The sequence below is a fragment of the Carya illinoinensis genome, chromosome 1 (assembly GCF_018687715.1).
Source record: "Carya illinoinensis cultivar Pawnee chromosome 1, C.illinoinensisPawnee_v1, whole genome shotgun sequence".
In the NCBI taxonomy this organism is placed as follows: Eukaryota; Viridiplantae; Streptophyta; class Magnoliopsida; order Fagales; family Juglandaceae; genus Carya; species Carya illinoinensis.
The window spans coordinates 46,967,144-46,988,034 of NC_056752.1; the positions used below are offsets into that span (position 1 = coordinate 46,967,144).

Consider the following 20,891-nt stretch of genomic DNA (forward strand, 5'->3'; position numbering starts at 1 on the left):
AGTATGAAAAGGCGGTGGATTCTTCGTATACGGATTGGGAGTGGGAAGCCACGTGGCTGAGCTATAAAGCTTGGGTACAATGAGTTGTTGGCAGTTGGATGATCTTCTCAATCAGTTATTACTCCGTATACTGTGAATAAGATAAATAATAAATAATCTTAAAATATTTATTATTATTTATATAAATTTTCAGACAATATTTAGTTATTAACTATATTAAAAGTCCATTTAATGAATTCTCTAAAAAAAAAAAATTATTTTCAAACACAATTATATACTAATATGTATATTAATTTAATGTGATTGATAAAAAAGTAAATTTTATTAAAAACAGTACTAATTTAAATTTTAAATGTGAAAGAATCAGTATTAGTACGTAAATTAGTATGTGATTTTGTTTATACATAATAAAATTAAAAATAAAATTCTATTTTCATGTGTTATTTTTTTTAAATTCTCAAATTCTAAATAGGAATTTGAGAATATTACGATCATTTGACATTTCATCAACTCACTTACCTTAACTTTCAATCGGATATCTAATTATTCATGTTTTATTATATATATTTATATAAATATTTAGTTATTCAATTTATATTTTGGGTTAAAAAGGAAAGAGAAATAGATATTTATAAAATTTTAAAAGAGTTTTATTACATATAAAGAAATTCGCATATTGATCTATGTATTAATACTACTGTCTTTATAGTTAAAATTTAAATTGATATAATTTTTTATTAAAATCTAAATTTCTGAACCAATTATATTGGATGAATGTACGAATTGGTACGTAAAATCGCTTATAATTAAATTTTTCTTAAAAATAATTAAACATGCAACATTTAATCCACTTTATATTGTAGGATTTACTCTATTTATTAATAAAAACTCTTAAGATATCCTATTATCATACATACATCAAGATATATACACTATATATTTAATGTTTTAATGGTAATTATAAGCGAAGGATCAGTAGCTAGTTAATGTGCCCTAAATGTTCATTGTCCATGCTAGACGGTAAGGCCACCTACTTACGATGACGTGGTCCACTAGCTAGCAATGAGTGAGCTACGTACAGACCTCACCTTCAATTAATATGATGAGGTTGTACTAATTGGATTTGATAATAATTTTGGAGAAATGATTTTCCCACAATTTAATTATATAAAATTAATTATATCAAATAATATTATATTAAAAAATTATTTTTTTATAAAATAACGAATTAAAAAATACTTTAATTTGTAAATTTATATTTACGTAGTCTCTTACGCATGGACAAATTTTGGTTACCTTCATTTTGAGAGTGAGTAGAAAATTGATTATCATGAGGAAATTGATATGGACAAGTGTATTACTTGATAAATTGATATTATTAAATTAATTTATAATTTTGCTCATGTGTAAATAACCTTCCAATTTCTTGGCAAAAAATAAAAATAAAAACTATTTGTATACATAAGTTTCCAATTTTGTATAAACTTAATTGGCCATGTTAAATCACATCGAGTAATATGTCATATTATTTTTAAGTATCTTTTTATTTATGTAGTTAACATGTACAATCATTTAAATGGCACTACACTTAAATTAATTAATTACGAGGTCTCTTTATATATATAGAGTGGAAGAAGGAGAAAGAGTCATTTATTTAATAAAGACAAATATTTTAACTACAAATAAATTATATAAAAGTAAACTCATAAATTGATATGGTGTGTCAAATTATAAATTTACTTTTATTATAAAATAGATCTAATAAATTTCATAAAAATATATTAATTTATAGGTTAACTTTGTGTAACATCTTTCTCCCGCTACATGCAGTTATAATCTCTTTGCAACTTTGGAAGAACAACAAGTTGTTCTCTATAGTTGGATGAGCTACGAGTTTTTCATTAAGCACTTGAGCTGAAGTCGAAGAACAAAGAATTTAGCTCCCCGTGTTTTTTTGTATTTTTATTGTTAGCAGTGCGTCAAAGCAATTGGATCTGAAATTGGACTTTGGCAAACAGTGAGATAGGCCACGGCCCAGTCCATTAATATAGAAAATAAGGCTATTGTTTCGGTTACCTTTCTTTTGAAATATTTCAGTATTTTGAATAGCCAAACTGATCTTTCAAATATAATTAAAATTGAGAATTCCAAGATATATATATATATATATAAAATAAGTTTAAGATAATAAATAATATTATTTATTGATTATATAAATATTTTTAATATCATTAAATAAATCATAAATGTTATAAAATATATCTATTTCGTGTCTGAATTAAAGAGGACATTTTTCTTCTCTTGGTATTGGCAATGGTGTTAAAAAGGTAAATAACTTAAGGAGAAAGAGGAATAAGATGGAGATGACTGTATCTAGCAGAATTTAAAAGTAAAACCAAAGATATAAGAGGAAATGTAGAAATAAATGAAGAAATCGAAAATGAAAATGGAGTATTTTTCTTTTAAGGTCGGGGAGAGTTAAATATGGGGAGAGAGAGACACCCACTTGGCTTGAACTATGGCTCTAATTAGGGGTGAGCATCGGCCGGTCCGGACCGGCAAAACCGACCGGACCGGCACTATTTGGACCGGACCGGACCGGACCGAATTGGGTCCGGTCCGGTCCGGTCCCATTTTTAAGGGACCGAAAAGATTCGGTCCGGTCCCGGTCCGGGAGTTTTTCACCCCGGACCGGACCGAATAGAAATAAAAAAAAAAATAAATATTATTTATATATATTATTTATATAATAGTATTAGCATATTACTAATATATATAATAGTATACTATATGTATATATATTAAATATATTACAATATAATTACATAAATATTAAAAAAAATGTCATTAAATATTAGCATATTATATAAATATATAGTTATCACTATTACTATTATTACATATAGTTATTAGTTATAGTATAGTTATTATTACATATATTTATTAGTTATAGTATTATTACTAATAGACTAATAGTATTAGCATATTACTAATATATATATAATACTATATGTATATATATTAAATATATTACAATATAATTACATAAATATTTAAAAAAATGTCATTAGATAAAATTAAAAAAAAAAAAAAAAAAAAAAAGTCAACCTTGGACCGAATGGACCGACCGGACCGGACCGGACCGGACCGAACTCACCCCTAGCTCTAATTGTCCACCTTCATTATCACTATTAACTTAAACTCATTTTTGGAGGCTATTTTAGGAATTTTTTATAAATAATTTATATCTTATCTCATCTTAATATCTTATTTAACCTTATCTCTTCACAACTCATTTTCTTTCAAAATATCACTTAAACAGAAATGCTTTCAAATTAACCATTATAACTTTTCTAAATTTCTAAACAAAAAATAACATAGAATTCAACTTTTTCAAATACCAAAATAAAATTATATTATAATAATATTTTAACTTTATAATATTTTTTATATAATTTTTTTCCTTCTCATTTTTCAAAATCTAATAAATACTTAACTCAAATTATTTCAATACTATTTACAAATCATCTTCTTACTATTTACAAAATTCTAATACCATCTCATCCGATAAATACTTAGTTTCTAACGCTAGAATTCCTTCTAGGAATTGGAGTTGGAACACACGTTTATTTGGGCTGCTTTATATGTCTACTTTTGTGAGTTTTCTTTTTGATTAAAATATTTTTCTTAATTTAATGCCAAGTTTGAAATGTTTGTAGAGCACACTAATATAACATTTTTATCAAAATAAAGCTCATTTAAGTACGATCACGTCATTAATTTTTAAAATAAAAAACACATCAAGAACTAATACAATTTTTTTATAGGTTTAAGACCTAATTATTCACACACACACACACACACATATATATATATATATAATATAATATTGATGCAGATACAAAACAATTATATAAAAATAAATTATAAATTAATATATTTTCATATGATTCGTTAAATTTACTTTATAATAAAAATAATTTTATAATCTGACATATTACATTAAATTAAATTAGTTTATAAATTTATTTTTATATAATTTATTTGTTGCTAAGTATTTTCCATATATATAATAGACTACATGCCAGAAATCCAACTGAAGGAAATGGTGGGTGATTTTTGAGCCTTTGCGAGAGCTCTCTCCTCTAGTCTTCTTATTCTTTGGGCTAATCCACAAATATAGTCCTGGGCCTCTTGTCCCTCTCCCGAAAGTCCAGTTAACTTCTCCACGTTCCATCTTACAATCAGATGTTCGAGTATTTCTCTGTAATCTCTGGCCGTGTACACTCCAATGCGAGAGGCGACATTGGCATAGTGATGGAAAAGATCATGGTCTTGTCCATCGTACATTAAGTGGGCTGGCATTAATATTTTCTTCCTCATCAAGTCGGCAAAGGCCATGACTGTTTCATTTGGATCCAGCTCGAAGAGTTTCTTGACTATATTGGTATAAGCAGCTTCGTGGCGCTTTTCATCCGAGGCAATTGTTCCACATATTTGAGCAAGCATCTTGTCCCCATGCTTCATTGCAAGCTTGGCTGTATTACCATGGGAGATAAATGTTGCTCTTTCTTGGAACGATGTGTAGATGGTGAAAAGGTAGGGGTTGCCCTCTGAGCCAATATCCTATGTTGTCAAAAGGAAAACGTTAACTAGTTTGACGGATTATGGTGATATACAATGAGACAAAATAAAAAGTGTTATTCATATAGCTATCTTTTACTTGTTATGGCAGGGCAAAGAGATAGAGAGATAAAAGCGACGTATATAGAAAATTTTCTATGTTAAAAAAATGGCTTTGTCATGTATGTGTGTGTGTATATATATATATATATTCTTACCATTCCTGATCCGATCAGATAATGAATTGTTTTTTCGATTTGTTTCATGTCCACTCGTCCAGAAAGAAAGAGATACTTGTTGAGAAGATTGCCATGTCTATTTTCTTCTGCACTCCATCCCTTGGCCCATGTTGCCCAAGGTGTCTTGTCCACGCCTGTTGCATCATGATAAATTTTCGTGCCATTGATAGTAGCATGGTAAGTTGGAAGGGCTTCTTCTGTGATCATATTGCCGACCAAGACAACAAAATAGTCGTTCGGAATGTCCTTTGTTCTCTTTCTCAGTTCATTGACTTGCTCTACAAATCCATCTGACGTAGGATCTGGCAAAAAGTCTTGTGGTTGCCAAGATTGCTCAACGGGTTTTAGGAGGGTTAAGACATTCCTTCTAGCCCAATCCTCCATAGACTTGAATATTTCTACCTTTTCTGGTGGCATGGTGCGGGCTTTGGGAGCATATACGACTTTAGTACTAGGACGGCCCCAAAAGAGATCATATTAGTCCCTCTAAAACTAAATAATGAAAAGGAAAAACAATCACAAATGTTAGGCTAGCTAGCTCATGTTCATCATGAAGAAGCCAATTACAATAGTAAAAGTAAAAACCAATTAGTCGTGGGATGATGATCATCTCGAAAACAAAAATTATTTGTATAGTTATTTTTGTATTTTTTTTTTTATGCATTCCATTGATATAATTAGTTAAGTATTAAAAAAATTAATACAATTAATCACATCAAAAAATTACATAAAAAATATACAAAAATAACTATTTAAAAAAAAAAAAAACGAGGACGATACCTCAATTTTAACATTACTTTCTTGAAGATGAAAAGATCAATTGACTCACGTACGTACCTAGAGTAGTACTTATGGTAGAGACCGGTGGGAGTCATAGAAAACTTGGGAGATCTTCGAGCTCTCGTAGGTGGCTGAGTATTTTTAATTAGTGAAATCGGAAGGGATGTCTGAAAGGTACCGGAGCAGCTGTTCATGAGTTTTAAAGCCATGCGACCTAGCTTGTTCTTTAAGATCGATCACTAGCTATAAGATCTAAATAAGAAAAAAAGAAAAGAAAAAATATCTAAATAAGAAAGATATTGAACGGTCACTGATTTTAAATGTAGTTAAGAAATCAAGAAAAAGTATATTTTTATAAATTAATCACAAATAAATATTTCAAAAGAAAATGAAATAAAATAATAATCAATCAGAGCTTACCTTGATGGCTCCCTTAACCCTTATAATTACCGGGCCAAAAATAATAATAAATAAATAAATAATGAAGTACAAGATGATAAACTAGAGATCTCTAGAACATGAATAAATCCAAGTACTTTCAAAGATCTATATATATATATATATATAATTATTTATAAGTTTCATATATCACATATTACTATTTTTATTATTTTTTAATTTTTTTTCTTATCAAATATATGTTATATAGATGATGAGTAGAAGAATTCAATTATTTTAAGAAGAACTATACATAAGCCCATAATTTCTCCAACTCCACACAATTGTTGAGGTGGATTTATCTTTTTTCATTAATATAGTAAAACGTGTGTATTTACTCTCAAAATTTGCACCCCCAACCTCCCAAAAATCAGTTTCCCCTTCTTCCCGAAATCAATGCTTTCAAAGTTTTGAGAGAAATGTTATCCCTCTGCCGCTCGTCTACTGTTCCTGCACTATTTGTTTCAAAACTCCGCTACAAAAACAACAAAATGCTGAAATCTCTCTCTTTCTCTGTGAAATGCTTTGAAGTGTTGGTTCATTGGTTGTTCTATCTGAATCTTAAGAACAACGACAACAACATTCAAATTCTAGGACCATGAATACTTTTGTGAAAAAATTATCTAAACATTAAGTTCAGGAAACAAGATGCTTACACTTGTAGAAATTACAGAAACTAAAATGATCTTTACAGCAATAATTTCCACCCCTTTGTTTAATTTTTTTTCCCAAAACTGCAGACTCGACTTTTTCCACCACTTTTTAGATGTTTCTTTTGGGTTGGGGTTTAGAATAATGATTTCTTATGTTTAGCATTCCAGTGTTGGGCTTCTCAAATCTCCCAAAATTAGTGATTTTTGCAGTTTTTCAACTTTTTTGCAACTTCCAGAATTTTTGCAAGTTTTGGGTTTTTGTGAAGACAAAGAAGAAGAAAAATGGTAAGTTTAGAGTTTCTGCAAAGATGAAGGAGAAGAGAAATGGTGGGTGTTTTTCGTAAAGACGAAGGAGAAGATAAATTTCCAAATTTGTGTTTTTATGTGAAGACAAAGGAGAAGAGAAGAGGATCGAAGGTGGGGGTTTTTCTATTTCTGCGTGTTTAGGGTTTCTACGAAGACGAAGGGGAACATAAATGATGAAGGAGAAGAGAATCGAAGGAGAAGAGAAATGGCAAAGGTGGGAGTGTTTTTTGTTTCTGCATGTTGAGGTTTTCTACAAAGACGAAGGAGAAGAGGACTGAAGGAGAGGAGGATTGAATGAGGAGAGAGGTTGCTTTCTTATGTTTTTGAGCCGTTTTAGGTGCAAAACTGTGACATGGCAGTTAGGCTGGGTTCGCCATGTCACAGTGTGTGGTGTTGGAGGGAGAACTAGACTAAGAGTAGATTAATTCATTAAAAAAAAAAAAAAAATCCTTTCGATCTATTCATCAATCATACCGTATGTCGTAGCGTGCGTAAGTTAGCACTAGCTTTCCGTCTTTGGGATATGCCTGGCTCTCTCTCTCTCTCTCTCTCTCTCTCTCTCTCTCTCTCTCTCTCTCTCTCTCTCTCTCTCTCTCTCTCTCTCTCTCTCTCTCTCTCTCTCTCTCTCTCTCTCTCTCTCTCTCTCTCTCTCTCTCTCTCTCTCTCTCTCTCTCTCCAGCTCTTCTTAGTTGAGCCCTTCTTGTGCTTTTTCTCCCACTCTACAGCATATTGCATTGGAAAATGATCTCCATTTATAGGTAAAGCTTAAGAAGACAAACAGCCACTCCACGGCACATTAATGATATTAATCATACCGTACGCCGTAGCGTGCGTAAGCTAGCACTAGCTTTTCGTCTTTGGGATATGCGTCTCTCTCTCTCTCTCTCTCTCTCTCTCTCTTCTTAGTTGAGGCCTTCTTGTTCTTTTTCTCCCACTCAACAGCACATTGCATTGAAAAATGATCTGCATTTATAGGTAAAGCTTAAGAAGACAAACAGCCACTCCACGGCACATTAATGATATTAATTGCTACTTTGTTATTAACTTAAAATATGTCAATGTATCATGATAGTTAATGCATAATGAGCTATATTAAGCTTTTTATCTTTTGAATATGAAGCATAAATAATTGAATTATGATATTATCCATAGGTCCATACTCCATATATGCTTTATATTTATTTACAACTTAGGTATTTTACAAAAAAGTAATCTAATAACTTTAATTAGATCATAGATGTAGATGTTCACAATTAGTTAATGGTGAATTGGTGATAAGTTAGTTAATTGATATCATACATTAGCTAGTTACAATTTACAATAATATTTATAATTGCTTTATATTTATATACAACTTAGATATTTTAGACAAAATTTATCTAATAACTTTAACTAGATCATAGATATAAATGTTAGTAATTAATTAATGGTAAATTAGTAATAGGTTAATTGATAATATATATTAGTTAATTAATAGAATATTAATTATATTTAAAATTTTATATTGTTAATGGTGATAGGTTAAATGAAAATGACATGATTAATTATATAGTTATTATATAAAATAATATATATAATATATTTAAAAATTAAAATATATATTTTCCTATTCAATTAATCCGATCTGGGAAAACCCCATCCCAAGCCCGGATCGAAAATCAAAAATTTGGAATTCTCTAGATCAAGCTTGACTACTCCCAACTTTGGTCATGTTGGTTTCTCCGGTCCGAAATAACTCACTCACACCGATGAATGGCTAGGAGGAATAAATTGACGAAATGGAGATTTGAGCACATGCTTGGAGTTGTTATTGAAAACTAAGGATATGTTTAGATGTTAAGCTAAACTGAGCTGAGTTCAGTTCTGTATGAATAGTAACGAATTAAGTTAGTGGAATGAGTTATGCGGGACCTATTTAAAATGAATTTAGATATGTTTGAATGTTAAGATAAGTTTATTACTGTTTATAAAAAGTTAAAAAAAGTTGTGGATCGAACGTATAAACAAGTATTGAGTTAAAAATATTATAGATATTATATTATAAATAAATTTTAAATTGAGATGAATTTATAATTTAAAATTTTAATATTTAAATATTAAAATGTACTCAATTGCATCTAAGAAGCAAACGATTCATACAATCATCGGGTCGACGTGTAAAGGATGTGCGTTGACCATGCTAGACAGCAGGGCCACCTATTTAGGATGACATAGTCCATTAGCTAGCAATAAGTGAGGTACGCGTAATTGAATTTGATAATAATTTTGTAGCAATGACTTTCCCACAATTTAATAATATAAAATTAATTATATATAATGAGATGAGAGTTAGTAGAAAATTGAAGTTGTTCATAAAATGCATGGGACAAAACAAACTAGCTAGCCATCTACCAAACTAGGCTTTAGATTAGAACTACATACATCAACCTTCCTTCATCAGGAGGAAATTGATACGGACAAGCGTATTACGTGCATCCATGATGATAAATTGATATTATTAAATTAATTCATCATTTTGCTCAGGTGTAAATAACCTTCTAATTACTTGGAAAAAAAAATCAAATTATTTGTATATATAAGAGTATTGGCAATGGCATGTCAAGTCCACATTTTGATTAAAACTAGAGTTTTTAGCTAAAGTTTAAAACAATAGAGATATAAATTCATATTAGACTAGTCATCTCAAAATCAAAATAATGATATAATATTAAATATTTTAATAGTATTTTTTTAATACTTTACAAATACAGATTTAATCTCTACAAAATGTCTGTCATAAACCATTTAGCATCATTTTTACCAACATTAAGCAACCTTTGATATGATCTTTGTAAAGAAAAAAAATCTATTCATCATCTTAATTTTTATCATTCTCTTATCATCCTAAAATGTGGAATTAGATGATAGGTTCACAAGTAAAATATAATAAATAATCTTCAATCATCTAATGTCACATTATAAGATGATGAGTAGCATTACTCTTTTATAAATACACATTCAATAACATTTCTACCAACATTTTCACCAACAAAACAAAACATTTATACATATTTCCACCAATTCAATAGCAGTGCCCAATATATATAGATTTCCACCAACAAATTACTAGCAATACTAGTGCCCAATATATAGATTTCTATCAAAAATAAAAAATCATGTCATTTATATCCTAGCAATAGCGATACCCAATATACTAGTAGCATCATTTTTGTCCACAATTTCCACCAACTTCAGACTATACATTTCAGTCTATACAAAACATCTATTGGACATAAAAATATTTTCACAAAACATTTGACACCTAGTTGCTATCCAGCCACACGTTTCTCCAACTCACATGTGGCTAACAGCCACTAAAATCAAAACAAAAGTGTATTCTATAGCCAATTACACACATTCATCAGGTGTTGAAGGAGATATATCTCCGTAATGGGACTTCGATGCCTCAAATATTTCCCTCTGAATATTAAAGAAGTATTCTTGCTACGTGGCATTCATGCCAGCAAGATCTAGTCTCATCATCTTGGTCTCGAACTTCTTATTCTTTAATTAAAATTCTGCATATCTATCACCATCTGCCTTCAGCACAGCTGTTCTTCGCTCTACCATACATCTATGTCTATTCTTGATCATTCGAGCTATGACATTGTTGATCTCAGTATTGTGGTCTTCCAATGACTTCTGCTTCCTCTCATTTTGTTTCTCAACTTTTTTGCCTAGAGGTCTCTCACCAAGAACTTTCACATTCTCCTTCATAGAGTCTAATACCACATTATAGGATAATGAGTAACATTACTCTTTTATAAATACACATTTAGCAACATTTCTACCAACATTTTTACCAACAAAACAAAACATTTATACAAATTTCCACCAATTCATAGTAGTGCCAAATATATATAGATTTCCACCAACAAATTACTAGAATAGCAGTGCCCAATATATAGATTTCTACCAAAAATAAAAAATCATGTCATTTATATCCTAGCAATAGCGGTACCAAATATACTAGTAGCAACATTTTTGGCCACAGTTTCCACCAACTTCAAACTATACATTTCAGTCTATACAAAACATCTATTGGACATAAAAATATTTCCACAAAACATTTGATACCTAGTTGCTATCCAGCCACATGTTTCTCCAACCCACATGTGGCTAGTAGCCACTAAAATCAAAACAAAAGTGTATTCTATAGCCAGTTACCCACATTCATAAGGTGTCGAAAGAGATGTATCTCTGTAATGGGACTTCGATGTCTCAAATATTTCCCTCTGAATATTAAAGAAGTATTCTTGCTACATGGCATTCATGCCAGCAAGATCTCGTCTCATCATCTTGGCCTCGAACTTCTTATTCTTTAGTTAAAATTCTGCATATCTATCACCATCTGCCTTCAGCACAGCTGTTCTCTGCTCTACCATGCATTTATATCTATTCTCGATCATTCAAGCTATGACGTTGTTGATCTCAGTATTGTGGTCTTCCAAGGACTTCTGCTTCCTCTCCTTTTGTTTTTGAACTTTTTTGTCTGGAGGTCTCTCACCAAGAACTTCCACGTTCTCCTTCACAGAGTCGCCTGCAACTTGACTTTCTTGCTCTATTGATGAACATTTATCTTGTGGCATTCTTCTCGTACCAAGGGTCATCATGTGTTGCTGACATTTTGATTGATGTCTCAGAAGACACCAGTAGTGCTCCACGTTGAAGTTCTCCTTCTCCATCTTTTTACACATAATTTTTGCTTTCTCAATTTACAAAAGTGAAGGAATATTGTTAGTTCATAAATCAGCCCTACATAATAAAGAAATTAAAGGAAAATACTACATAACTTGTCTTGTTTTGTTGCACAACTTAGGTGCAATGATTCTTCTTGTATTAAAAATGAACAAAATTTATTTGTGCATTTCTGAATACAGGAGCAACAATTCATCAAAGAGCATACAAACAGTTCACTGTGTTTAATTTTTTATATTTATGATAAAAATTTGAAATTTTGTCGAACATTTGAGTGAATTTTTTATCAATACCCCACATAGCATCATTGCTAACGTTGAGCCAAATTGAGACGAGGAGGTTATCTTCTTCTATAATGAAAGATACACCTCGACTAACTTTTTTTGAGGGAGGCCATTTTTTACCGTCAATAGAGGTTGCTTGAACCTCAACATTAAAATGTTATGTTGGAGTGCTATTGTAACCTTCTCTTTCACTTTGTAAGAGAGTGGTAAAAAAGGGATCATCATCAAATTGTGTTTTCATCCTTAAAAAAATTTTAATTTTTAAGGAGTCAGCTACGAACATATAGTAATCCATGAACAATTGGTGAGTAATAAGGCAACCTTACGATGATACCATAGTCTGGACCCACATGCATGGGAGGGGTGGTCCTTTTAACCTTACGAGACTAGTTGTAATTTATTCAAATTAATATGAATATACGCATATGAATAAAAGGTAGATAACGAGTATGGCAGGGAAATGGATCGGAAAGCCATTTAAATTTTAAACATAAAAATTGACATGAGAGGGAATAGAGGGAAAGTAATAAAATCTGCTAGCTTCAGCTAGTTTGGATCTTGTTAATAGCTAGTACTAGTTTTATGATAACAGAGGTGACTCTGGATTGGAGGCTACTGAAGCTATGATTCTCTTATGAAATGTGCATTTATTTTCAATTACATATATCATGGGTGCATTAAATGGTCAGGACAGTCCAAACCACCTTCACCAAGAAAACTATCGGGTCTAAAGTTCCCTCTGCATGATCTAATGCTAGCAATATCTTCACCAAGAAATTTGTTGTCCATAGAATAACCCTATGCATGATTATATCTAAATGTTGTTATCTAGAAATTTATTGTCCATAGAATAACCCTATGCATGATTATATCTAAATGTTGTTATCTAGATGCCGTTGTCCATAGAGTAACCCTCTACATGGAATTATATATTGCCTTGTTGATTATATCTAAATGCTGTTAACCAGATGCAATTGAAAAAAAAAAAAAGCAATGATGAAAACCAAGTATGCTGTTTACTGAATTTATGAAATTTTTGTATGATGCTTTGTCTTCTTTCTTTTTTTGATAAGATAATGTATAGTGCTTGATGCTTGATGTTTTATCTTCCAGAAAATGCTACACTGTCGACTGCTTTTGCCTCTGAACTATGAGCATTGACTTGCTCACATGCTCTAACAATTTGCACCATTTTAATCAAAGTCCAGTTTTGTGATAGCATTCTTCACAGCAGATTTTGGTCAAGTGCTTTCAGGAAATATCTTTGAAATATGGCCAAGTGCATATCCCTGTATTATTTTTATCCACTATGTTTGCAAAATGTCTGTACGCTAGCATCTTTGAAATAGCTTCTTCAATTGCTATCTCACTGTGGTTGCCTTATTACTCACCAATTGTTCATGGATTACTTTATATTCATGGCTGACTTCCTAAAAATTAAAATTTTTTCATGGATAGAAACATAATTCATGACATCTTTTTACCATTCTCTTACAAAGTGAAGGAGAAAGTTACAATAGCACCCCAATACAACATTCTAATGTTAAGATTCAAGCAACCCTCATTGACGGTAAAAAATGGCCTCCTACAAAAAAATTTACTCGAGATGTATCTTTCATTATACAAAAGGATAACCTCCTCACCTTAATTTGACTTAATGTTAATATTAATACTATACAAGATACTGATAAAAAATTCAAAAATTCACTCAAATTTATCCTAAATGTTCATTGTCCATGCTAGACAGCAAGGCCACCTACCTACGATGACGTGGTCCACTAGCTAGCAATGAGTGAGCTACGTACAGACCTCACCTTCAATTAATATGAGGAGGTTGTACTAATTGGATTTGATAATAATTTTGGAGAAATGATTTTCCCACAATTTAATTATATAAAATTAATTATATCGAATAATATTAGATTATAAAATTATTATTTTTTAAAATAACGAATTAAAAAATACTTTAATAATTAATTTGTAGTCTCTTACGCATGGACAGATTTTGGTTACCTTCATTTTGAGAGTGAGTAGAAAATTGATTATCATGAGGAAATTGATATGGACAAGCGTATTACGTGCATCCATGATCCCATTACTTGATAAATTGATATTATTAAATTAATTTATAATTTTGCTCATGTGTAAATAACCTTCCAATTTCTTGGCAAAAAATAAAAATAAAAACTATTTGTATACATAAGTTTCCAATTTTTTATAAACTTAATTGGCCATGTTAAATCACATCAAGTAATATGTCATATTATTTTTAAGTATCTTTTTATTTATATAGTTAACATGTACAATCATTTAACTGACACTATATTTAAATTAATTAACGACGAGATCTCTTTATATATATATATATATATATAAAGTGGGAGAAGGAGAAAGAGTCATTTATTTAATAAAAAAATATTTTAATTACAAATAAATTATATAAAAGTAAATTTATAAATTAATGTGGTACGTCAGATTATAAATTTATTTTTATTATAAAGTAGATCTAATGAATCTTATAAAAATATTTTGCAACTTTGCAACTTTGGAAGAACAACAAGCCGTTCTCTATAGTTGGATGAGCTACGAGTTATTCATTAAGCACTTGAGCTAAAGTCGAAGAACAGAGAATTTAGCTCCCCACGTTTTTTTGTTTTTTTATTGTTAGCAGTGCGTCAAAGCAATTGGATCTGAAATTGGACTTTGGCAGACAGCGAGATAGGCCACGGCCCAGTCCATTAATATAGAAAATAAGGCTATTTGTTTCGGTTACCTTTCTTTTGAAATATCTCAGTATTTTGAATGGCCGAACTGATCTTTCAAATATAATTAAAATTGAGAATTTCAAGATAGATATATATAAAACATAAGTTTAAGATAATAAATAATATTATTTATTGATTATATAAATATTTCTAATATCATTAAATAAATCATAAATGTTATAAAATATAACTTATATATCTATAATCTATTTTGTGTCCGAATTAAAGAGGACATTTTTCTTCTCGTGGTATTGGCAATAGTGTTAAAAAGGTAAATAATTTAAGGAGAAAGAGGAATAAGATAGAGATGACTGTATCTAACAGAATTTAAAAGTAAAACCAAAGATATAAGAGAAAGTGTAGAAATAAATAGAGAAATCGAAAATGAAAATGGAGTATTTTTCTTTTAAGGTCGGGGAGAGTTAAATATGAGGAGAGAGAGACACCTACTTGGCTTGAACTATGGCTCTAATTGTCCACCTTCGTTATCACAATTAACTTAAACTCATTTTTTGGAAGCTATTTTAAAGATTGTTTAGAAATAATTTATATCTCATCTCATCTTAATATCTCATTTAACCTTATCTCTTCACAACTCATTTTGTTTCAAAATATTACTTAAACAAAAATGCTTTTAAATTAATTATTACAACTTTTCTAAACTTCCAAATAAAAAATAACATATAATTCAACTTTTTCAAATATCAAAACAAAATTATATTTAAAAATTATATTATAATAATATTTTAACTTTATAATATTTTTTATTTAACTTTTGTCTTTCTCATTTTTCAAAATCTAATAAATACTTAACTCAAATTATTTCAATACTATTCACAAATCATCTTCCTACTATTTACAAAATTCTAATACCATCTCATCCAATAAATACTTTGTTTTTGACACTAGAATTCCTTCTAGGAATTGGAGTTGGAACACACGTTTATTTGGGCGGCTTTATCTGTTAACTTTTGTTTTGTGATTAAAATATTTTTCTTAATTTAATGCTAAGTTTGAAATGTTTGTAAAGCACACTAATATAACATTTTTATCCAAATAAAGCTCATTTAAGTTCGATCACGTCATTAATTTTTAAAATAATAAACACATCAAGAACTGATACAATTTTTTATAGGTTTAAGACCTAATTATTCACATATATATATATAAAATATAGAATTGATGTAGACACAAAGAAATTATATAAAAATAAATTATAAATTAACATATTTTCATAGGATTAGTTGAATTTATTTTATAATAAAAATAATTTCACAATCTGATATATTATATTAAATTATATCAGTTTGTAAATTTATTTTTATATAATTTATTTATTGCTAAGTATTTTCCATATATATAATTGACTACATGCCAGAAATCCAAGTGAAGGAAATGGTGGGTGATTTTTGAGCCTTTGCGAGAGCTCTCTCCTCTAGTCTTTTTATTCTTTGGGCTAATCCACAAATATAGTCCTGGGCCTCTCGTCCCTCTCCCGAAAGTCCAGTTAACTTCTCCACGTTCCATTTTGCAACCAAATGTTCGAGTATTTCTCTGTAATCCCTGGCCGTGTACACTCCAATGCGAGAGGCGACATTGGCATAGTGATGGAAAAGATCATGGTCTTGTCCATCGTACATTAAGTGGGCTGGCATTAATATTTTCTTCCTCATCAAGTCGGCAAAGGCCATGACTGTTTCATTTGGATCCAGCTCGAAGAGTTTCTCTACTATATTGGTATAAGCAGCTTCGTGGCGCTTTTCATCTGAGGCAATTGTTCCACATATTTGAGCAAGCATTTTGTCTCCATGCTTCATTGCAAGCTTGGCTGTATTACCATGGGAGATAAATGTTGCTCTTTCTTGGAACGATGTGTAGATGGTGAAAAGGTAGGGGTTGCCCTCTGAGCCAATATCCTATGTTGTCAAAAGGAAAACGTTAACTAGTTTGACGGATTATGGTGATATACAATGAGACAAAATAAAAAGTGTTATTCATCATCACATGATAAAACTATCTTTTACTTGTTATAGCAGGGCAAAAAGATAGAGAGATAAAAGCAACATATATAGAAAACTTTCTATGTTAACAAAATGGCTTGTCATGTGTGTGTATATATATATTCTTACCATTCCGGATCCGATCAGATAATGAATTGTCTTCTCAATTTGTTTCATGTCCACTCGTCCAGAAAGGAAGAGATACTTGTTAAGAAGATCACCATGTCTATTTTCTTCTGCACTCCATCCCTTGGCCCATTTTGTCCAAGGTGTCTTATCCACGCCTGTTTCATCATGATAAATTTTCGTGCCATTGATAGTAGCATGGTAAGTTGGAAGGGCTTCTTCTGTGATCATATTGCCGACCAAGACAACAAAATAGTCGTTCGGAATGTCCTTTGTTCTCTTTCTCAATTCATTGACTTGCTCTACAAATCCAACTGACGTAGGATCTGGCAAAAAGTCTTGTGGTTGCCAAGATTGCTCAACAGGTTTTAGGAGGGTTAAGACATTCTTTCTAGCCCAATCCTCCATGGACTTGAATATTTCTACCTTTTCTGGTGGCATGGTGCGGGCTCTAGGAGCATATATGGCTTTAGTACTAGGCCGGCCCCCAAAAGAGATCATATTAATCCGTCTAAAACTAAATAATGAAAAGGAAAAACAATCACAAATGTTAGGCTACTTAGCTCATGTTTATCAGGAAGAAGCCAATTAAAATAGTCAAAATAAAAACCAATTAGTCGTAGGATAATGATTATTTTGAAAATAAAAATTTTATGTATAATAATTTTTATCTAATTTTTTACACACTCGACTGCTACGATTGATTAATTAAATATTAAAAAAATTAATACAATCAATTAGGGGTGAGTTCGGTCCGGTCCGGTCCGGTCCGGTCTGGGGAGGTTTTGTGGACCGGACCGGACCTATTCGGTCCAGGGTTTTCCCATCCTGGACCGGACCGAACTCCATCAAGACCGGTCCGGTCCGGTCCTATTCGGTCCGGTCCGGTCCGGTCGGTCCATTCGGTCCAAGGTTGACTTTTTTTCTTCTTTTTTTTTTTTTTTTTTTTTTTTTTTTTTTTTTTTTATCTAATGACATTTTTTTAAATATTTATGTAATTATATTGTAATATATTTAATATATATACATATAGTATTATATATATATTAGTAATATGCTAATACTATTAGTCTATTAGTAATAATACTATAACTAATAAATATATGTAATAATAACTATACTATAACTAATAACTATATGTAATAATAGTAATAGTGATAACTATATATTTATATAATATGCTAATATTTAATGACATTTTTTTTAATATTTATGTAATTATATTGTAATATATTTAATATATATACATATAGTATACTATTATATATATTAGTAATATGCTAATACTATTATATAAATAATATATATAAATAATATTTATTTTTTTTTTATTTTTATTCGGTCCGGTCCGGGGTGAAAAACTCCCGGACCGGGACCGGACCGAATCTTTTCGGTCCCTTAAAAATGGGACCGGACCGGACCGGACCCAATTCGGTCCGGTCCGGTCCGGTCCAAACAGTGCCGGTCCGGACCGGCCGATGCTCACCCCTACAATCAATCATATCAATAAAATAATTAAAAAATATATAAAAATAACTATATACAACGTTACTTTCTTGAAAATGAAAAGATCAATGGACTCACGTACCTAGAGCACTTATGGTAGAGGCCGGTGGAAGTCATAGAAAACTTGGGAGATCTTCGAGCTCTCGTGGGTGGCTGAGTATTTTTAATGAGTGAAATCGGAAGGGACGTCGGAAAGTTACTGGAGCAGCTGTTCGTGAGTTTTAAAGCCACGCGGCCTAGCTTGTTCTTTAAGATCGATCACTAGCTATAAGATCTAAATAAGGAAACAAAATTTAAAAAAAAAAAAATCTAAATAAGAAAAATATTGAATTTAACTGTAGTTAAGAAATCAAGGAAAAGTATATTTTTAGAAATTAATCGCAAATAAATATTTCACAAGAAAATGAAATAAAATAATAATCGAGCTCTATCTTGAAGGCTTCCTTAACCCTTACAATCACCGAAAAAGAAAAACAAATAATGAAGTACAAGATGATAAACTAGAGATCTCTAGAACATGAATAAATACAAGTACTTTCAAAGATCGATATATAAAAACAAAGGATAATGATATCCTTACGATTTTATAGTACCTGTCTACTACCGAGTTTATTTCTGTAATTCACTTCCTCAGCTCTGCACGCTCAAGACTTCAGAAGCCCATCTCTACTCTCTAATCCCATTCCGCCAAATTTGACTGAGCTTCAGAGCTTCAAGATCTAACCTCTCCTCCTCGCAAGATCCGGGCTCTCTCCTCTCTAGTTCACACTCTCAAATCTGGGCTCTCTCCCCTCAAGGGCATCGTTATCCGTGTGCAAAAGAAAGGGGTTTGGGGATTGAAAAACTTGCAACTACGGGAACTACTTGTGGCGTTCCCGGGTGTTTTCCCAATGTAAATTGGACAGAACTGGAAAACAGGGATCTGTCTCTACTAATCTCTCTGTGTCCGTGCACGACAAGGGAAAATGGAAATGGTGGGCAAAGTTCTATCAATTTTTGGGGAGTAAAAATAATAATATATAAATTGTGAGAGTGGCTTGTGAAGAGAAACCAAAGCTCTTGAGACTGTTAGGTTGCATCTGTTATGTGTTCACAACCTCTCTTTGCGAAAAGCAGCATCAGCATCATGGATCGTCACCAAACGTTGACTCAAACCTGATTTTTAAACTCAACGTTATATGTTTATCCTGTAATGTTCCGGAAAAAAAGGAGGAAAAGTTTCTTGCAGGAGGCGTGAAAGCAGACAGCCTCTAAGTTCTGAAGCTCAGTCAAATTTAGCAGAACGTGCTTTGAGTCCAGAGATGGGCATCTGAGATTCTGAAGTCCTTATGTGGAGAGCTGCTAAAATAAATTATAAAAATATGCTCGGTAGTTGATAGACAGTATAAGGTCGTAAGGGTACCATTGTCTAAAAACAAAAGCTTTCAATCTGTGCATCAATCATACCGTACGTAGTAGCGTGCGTAAGCTAGCACTAGCTTTCTGTTTTTGTGATATGCCTTCTTTCTCTCTTCTCTTTTCAGCTCTTCTTCTTTCTTTGTGTGGAGTACTGGAGGGGAACCGGACGAAGAGTAGAATAATTCATTTAAAAATAATAAAAAAAAGGCTTTCTGTCTGGTCATCAGCTCTTCTTATTTCTTTGTGTGGGGGTACTTCTTTCTCTCCTCTTTTCAGCTCTTCTTATTTCTTTGTGTGGAGTACTGGAGGGGAACCGGACGAAGAGTAGAATAATTCATTTAAAAATAATAAAAAAAAGGCTTTCTGTCTGGTCATCAGCTCTTCTTATTTCTTTGTGTGGGGGTACTGGAGGGCAACCGGACGAAGAGTAGAATAATTCATTTAATAAAAAAAAAAAAAAGGCTTTCGATCTGGTCATCAATTAGACCGTACGTAGTAGCATGCGTAAGTTAGCACTAGCTTCCTGTCTTTGGGATGTGCCTGGCTCTCTCTCTCTCCAGCTCTTCTTAGTTGAGTTCTTTTTGTGCTTTTTCTCCCGCTCTACGGCACATTGCATTGAAAATGGTCTCTATTGATAGAAAATGAGCTTAAGAAGACAAGCAGTCACTCCACGGCACATTATTAATTGCTACTTTGTTAGTAATTTAAAATATTTCAATGTATTATAATAGTTAATACATAATGAGCTATATTAAGTTTTTTATCTTTTGAATATGAAACATAAATAATTGAATTATGATATTATCCATAGGTCTATACATACTTTATATTTAATTGGCCATGTTAAATCATATCAAGTAACATGTCATATTATTTTTAAGTATCTTTTTATTTATATAGTTAACATATACAATCATTTAAAAGGCACAACACTTAAATTAATTAACAATGACATCTCTTTATATATAGAGAGAGGGAGAGGGAGAGAGTCATTTATTTAATAAAAAAATATTTTTAATCATAAATAGATTATATA

The 20,891-nt window shown here is 31.2% G+C and overlaps 1 protein-coding gene and 1 pseudogene across 1 annotated transcript; both read right to left on the reverse strand.

Annotated features, from left to right (window-relative positions):
• Positions 1-3,997: 3,997 nt before the first annotated feature.
• Positions 3,998-7,773, reverse strand: LOC122278239 (stearoyl-[acyl-carrier-protein] 9-desaturase, chloroplastic-like). Its single transcript, XM_043088396.1, has 4 exons — positions 7,514-7,773; positions 5,700-5,894; positions 4,842-5,313; positions 3,998-4,626 (listed from the first exon to the last, which is right to left on the reverse strand). Exons 2-4 carry the CDS (start codon positions 5,849-5,851, stop codon positions 4,078-4,080), a joined length of 1,173 nt encoding a protein of 390 aa, XP_042944330.1. The 5' UTR covers positions 5,852-5,894; positions 7,514-7,773; the 3' UTR covers positions 3,998-4,077.
• An 8,340-nt stretch (positions 7,774-16,113) lies between these two features.
• LOC122278257 lies at positions 16,114-19,736 on the reverse strand (annotated as a pseudogene).
• Between the last annotated feature and the right edge of the window lie 1,155 nt (positions 19,737-20,891).

Bases quoted from the DNA above. Each gene is read 5' to 3' on its own strand.
- LOC122278239 (XM_043088396.1), bottom strand. From the start codon at position 5,851: ATGGCTTTAAAACTCATGAACAGCTGCTCCGGTACCTTTCAGACATCC. The intron at 5,314-5,699 runs GTACGTACGTGA...GGGCCGTCCTAG, and splicing joins TACCATAAGTACTACTCTAG to TACTAAAGTCGTATATGCTC. The intron at 4,627-4,841 runs GTAAGAATATAT...TTGACAACATAG, and splicing joins ATCTGATCGGATCAGGAATG to GATATTGGCTCAGAGGGCAA.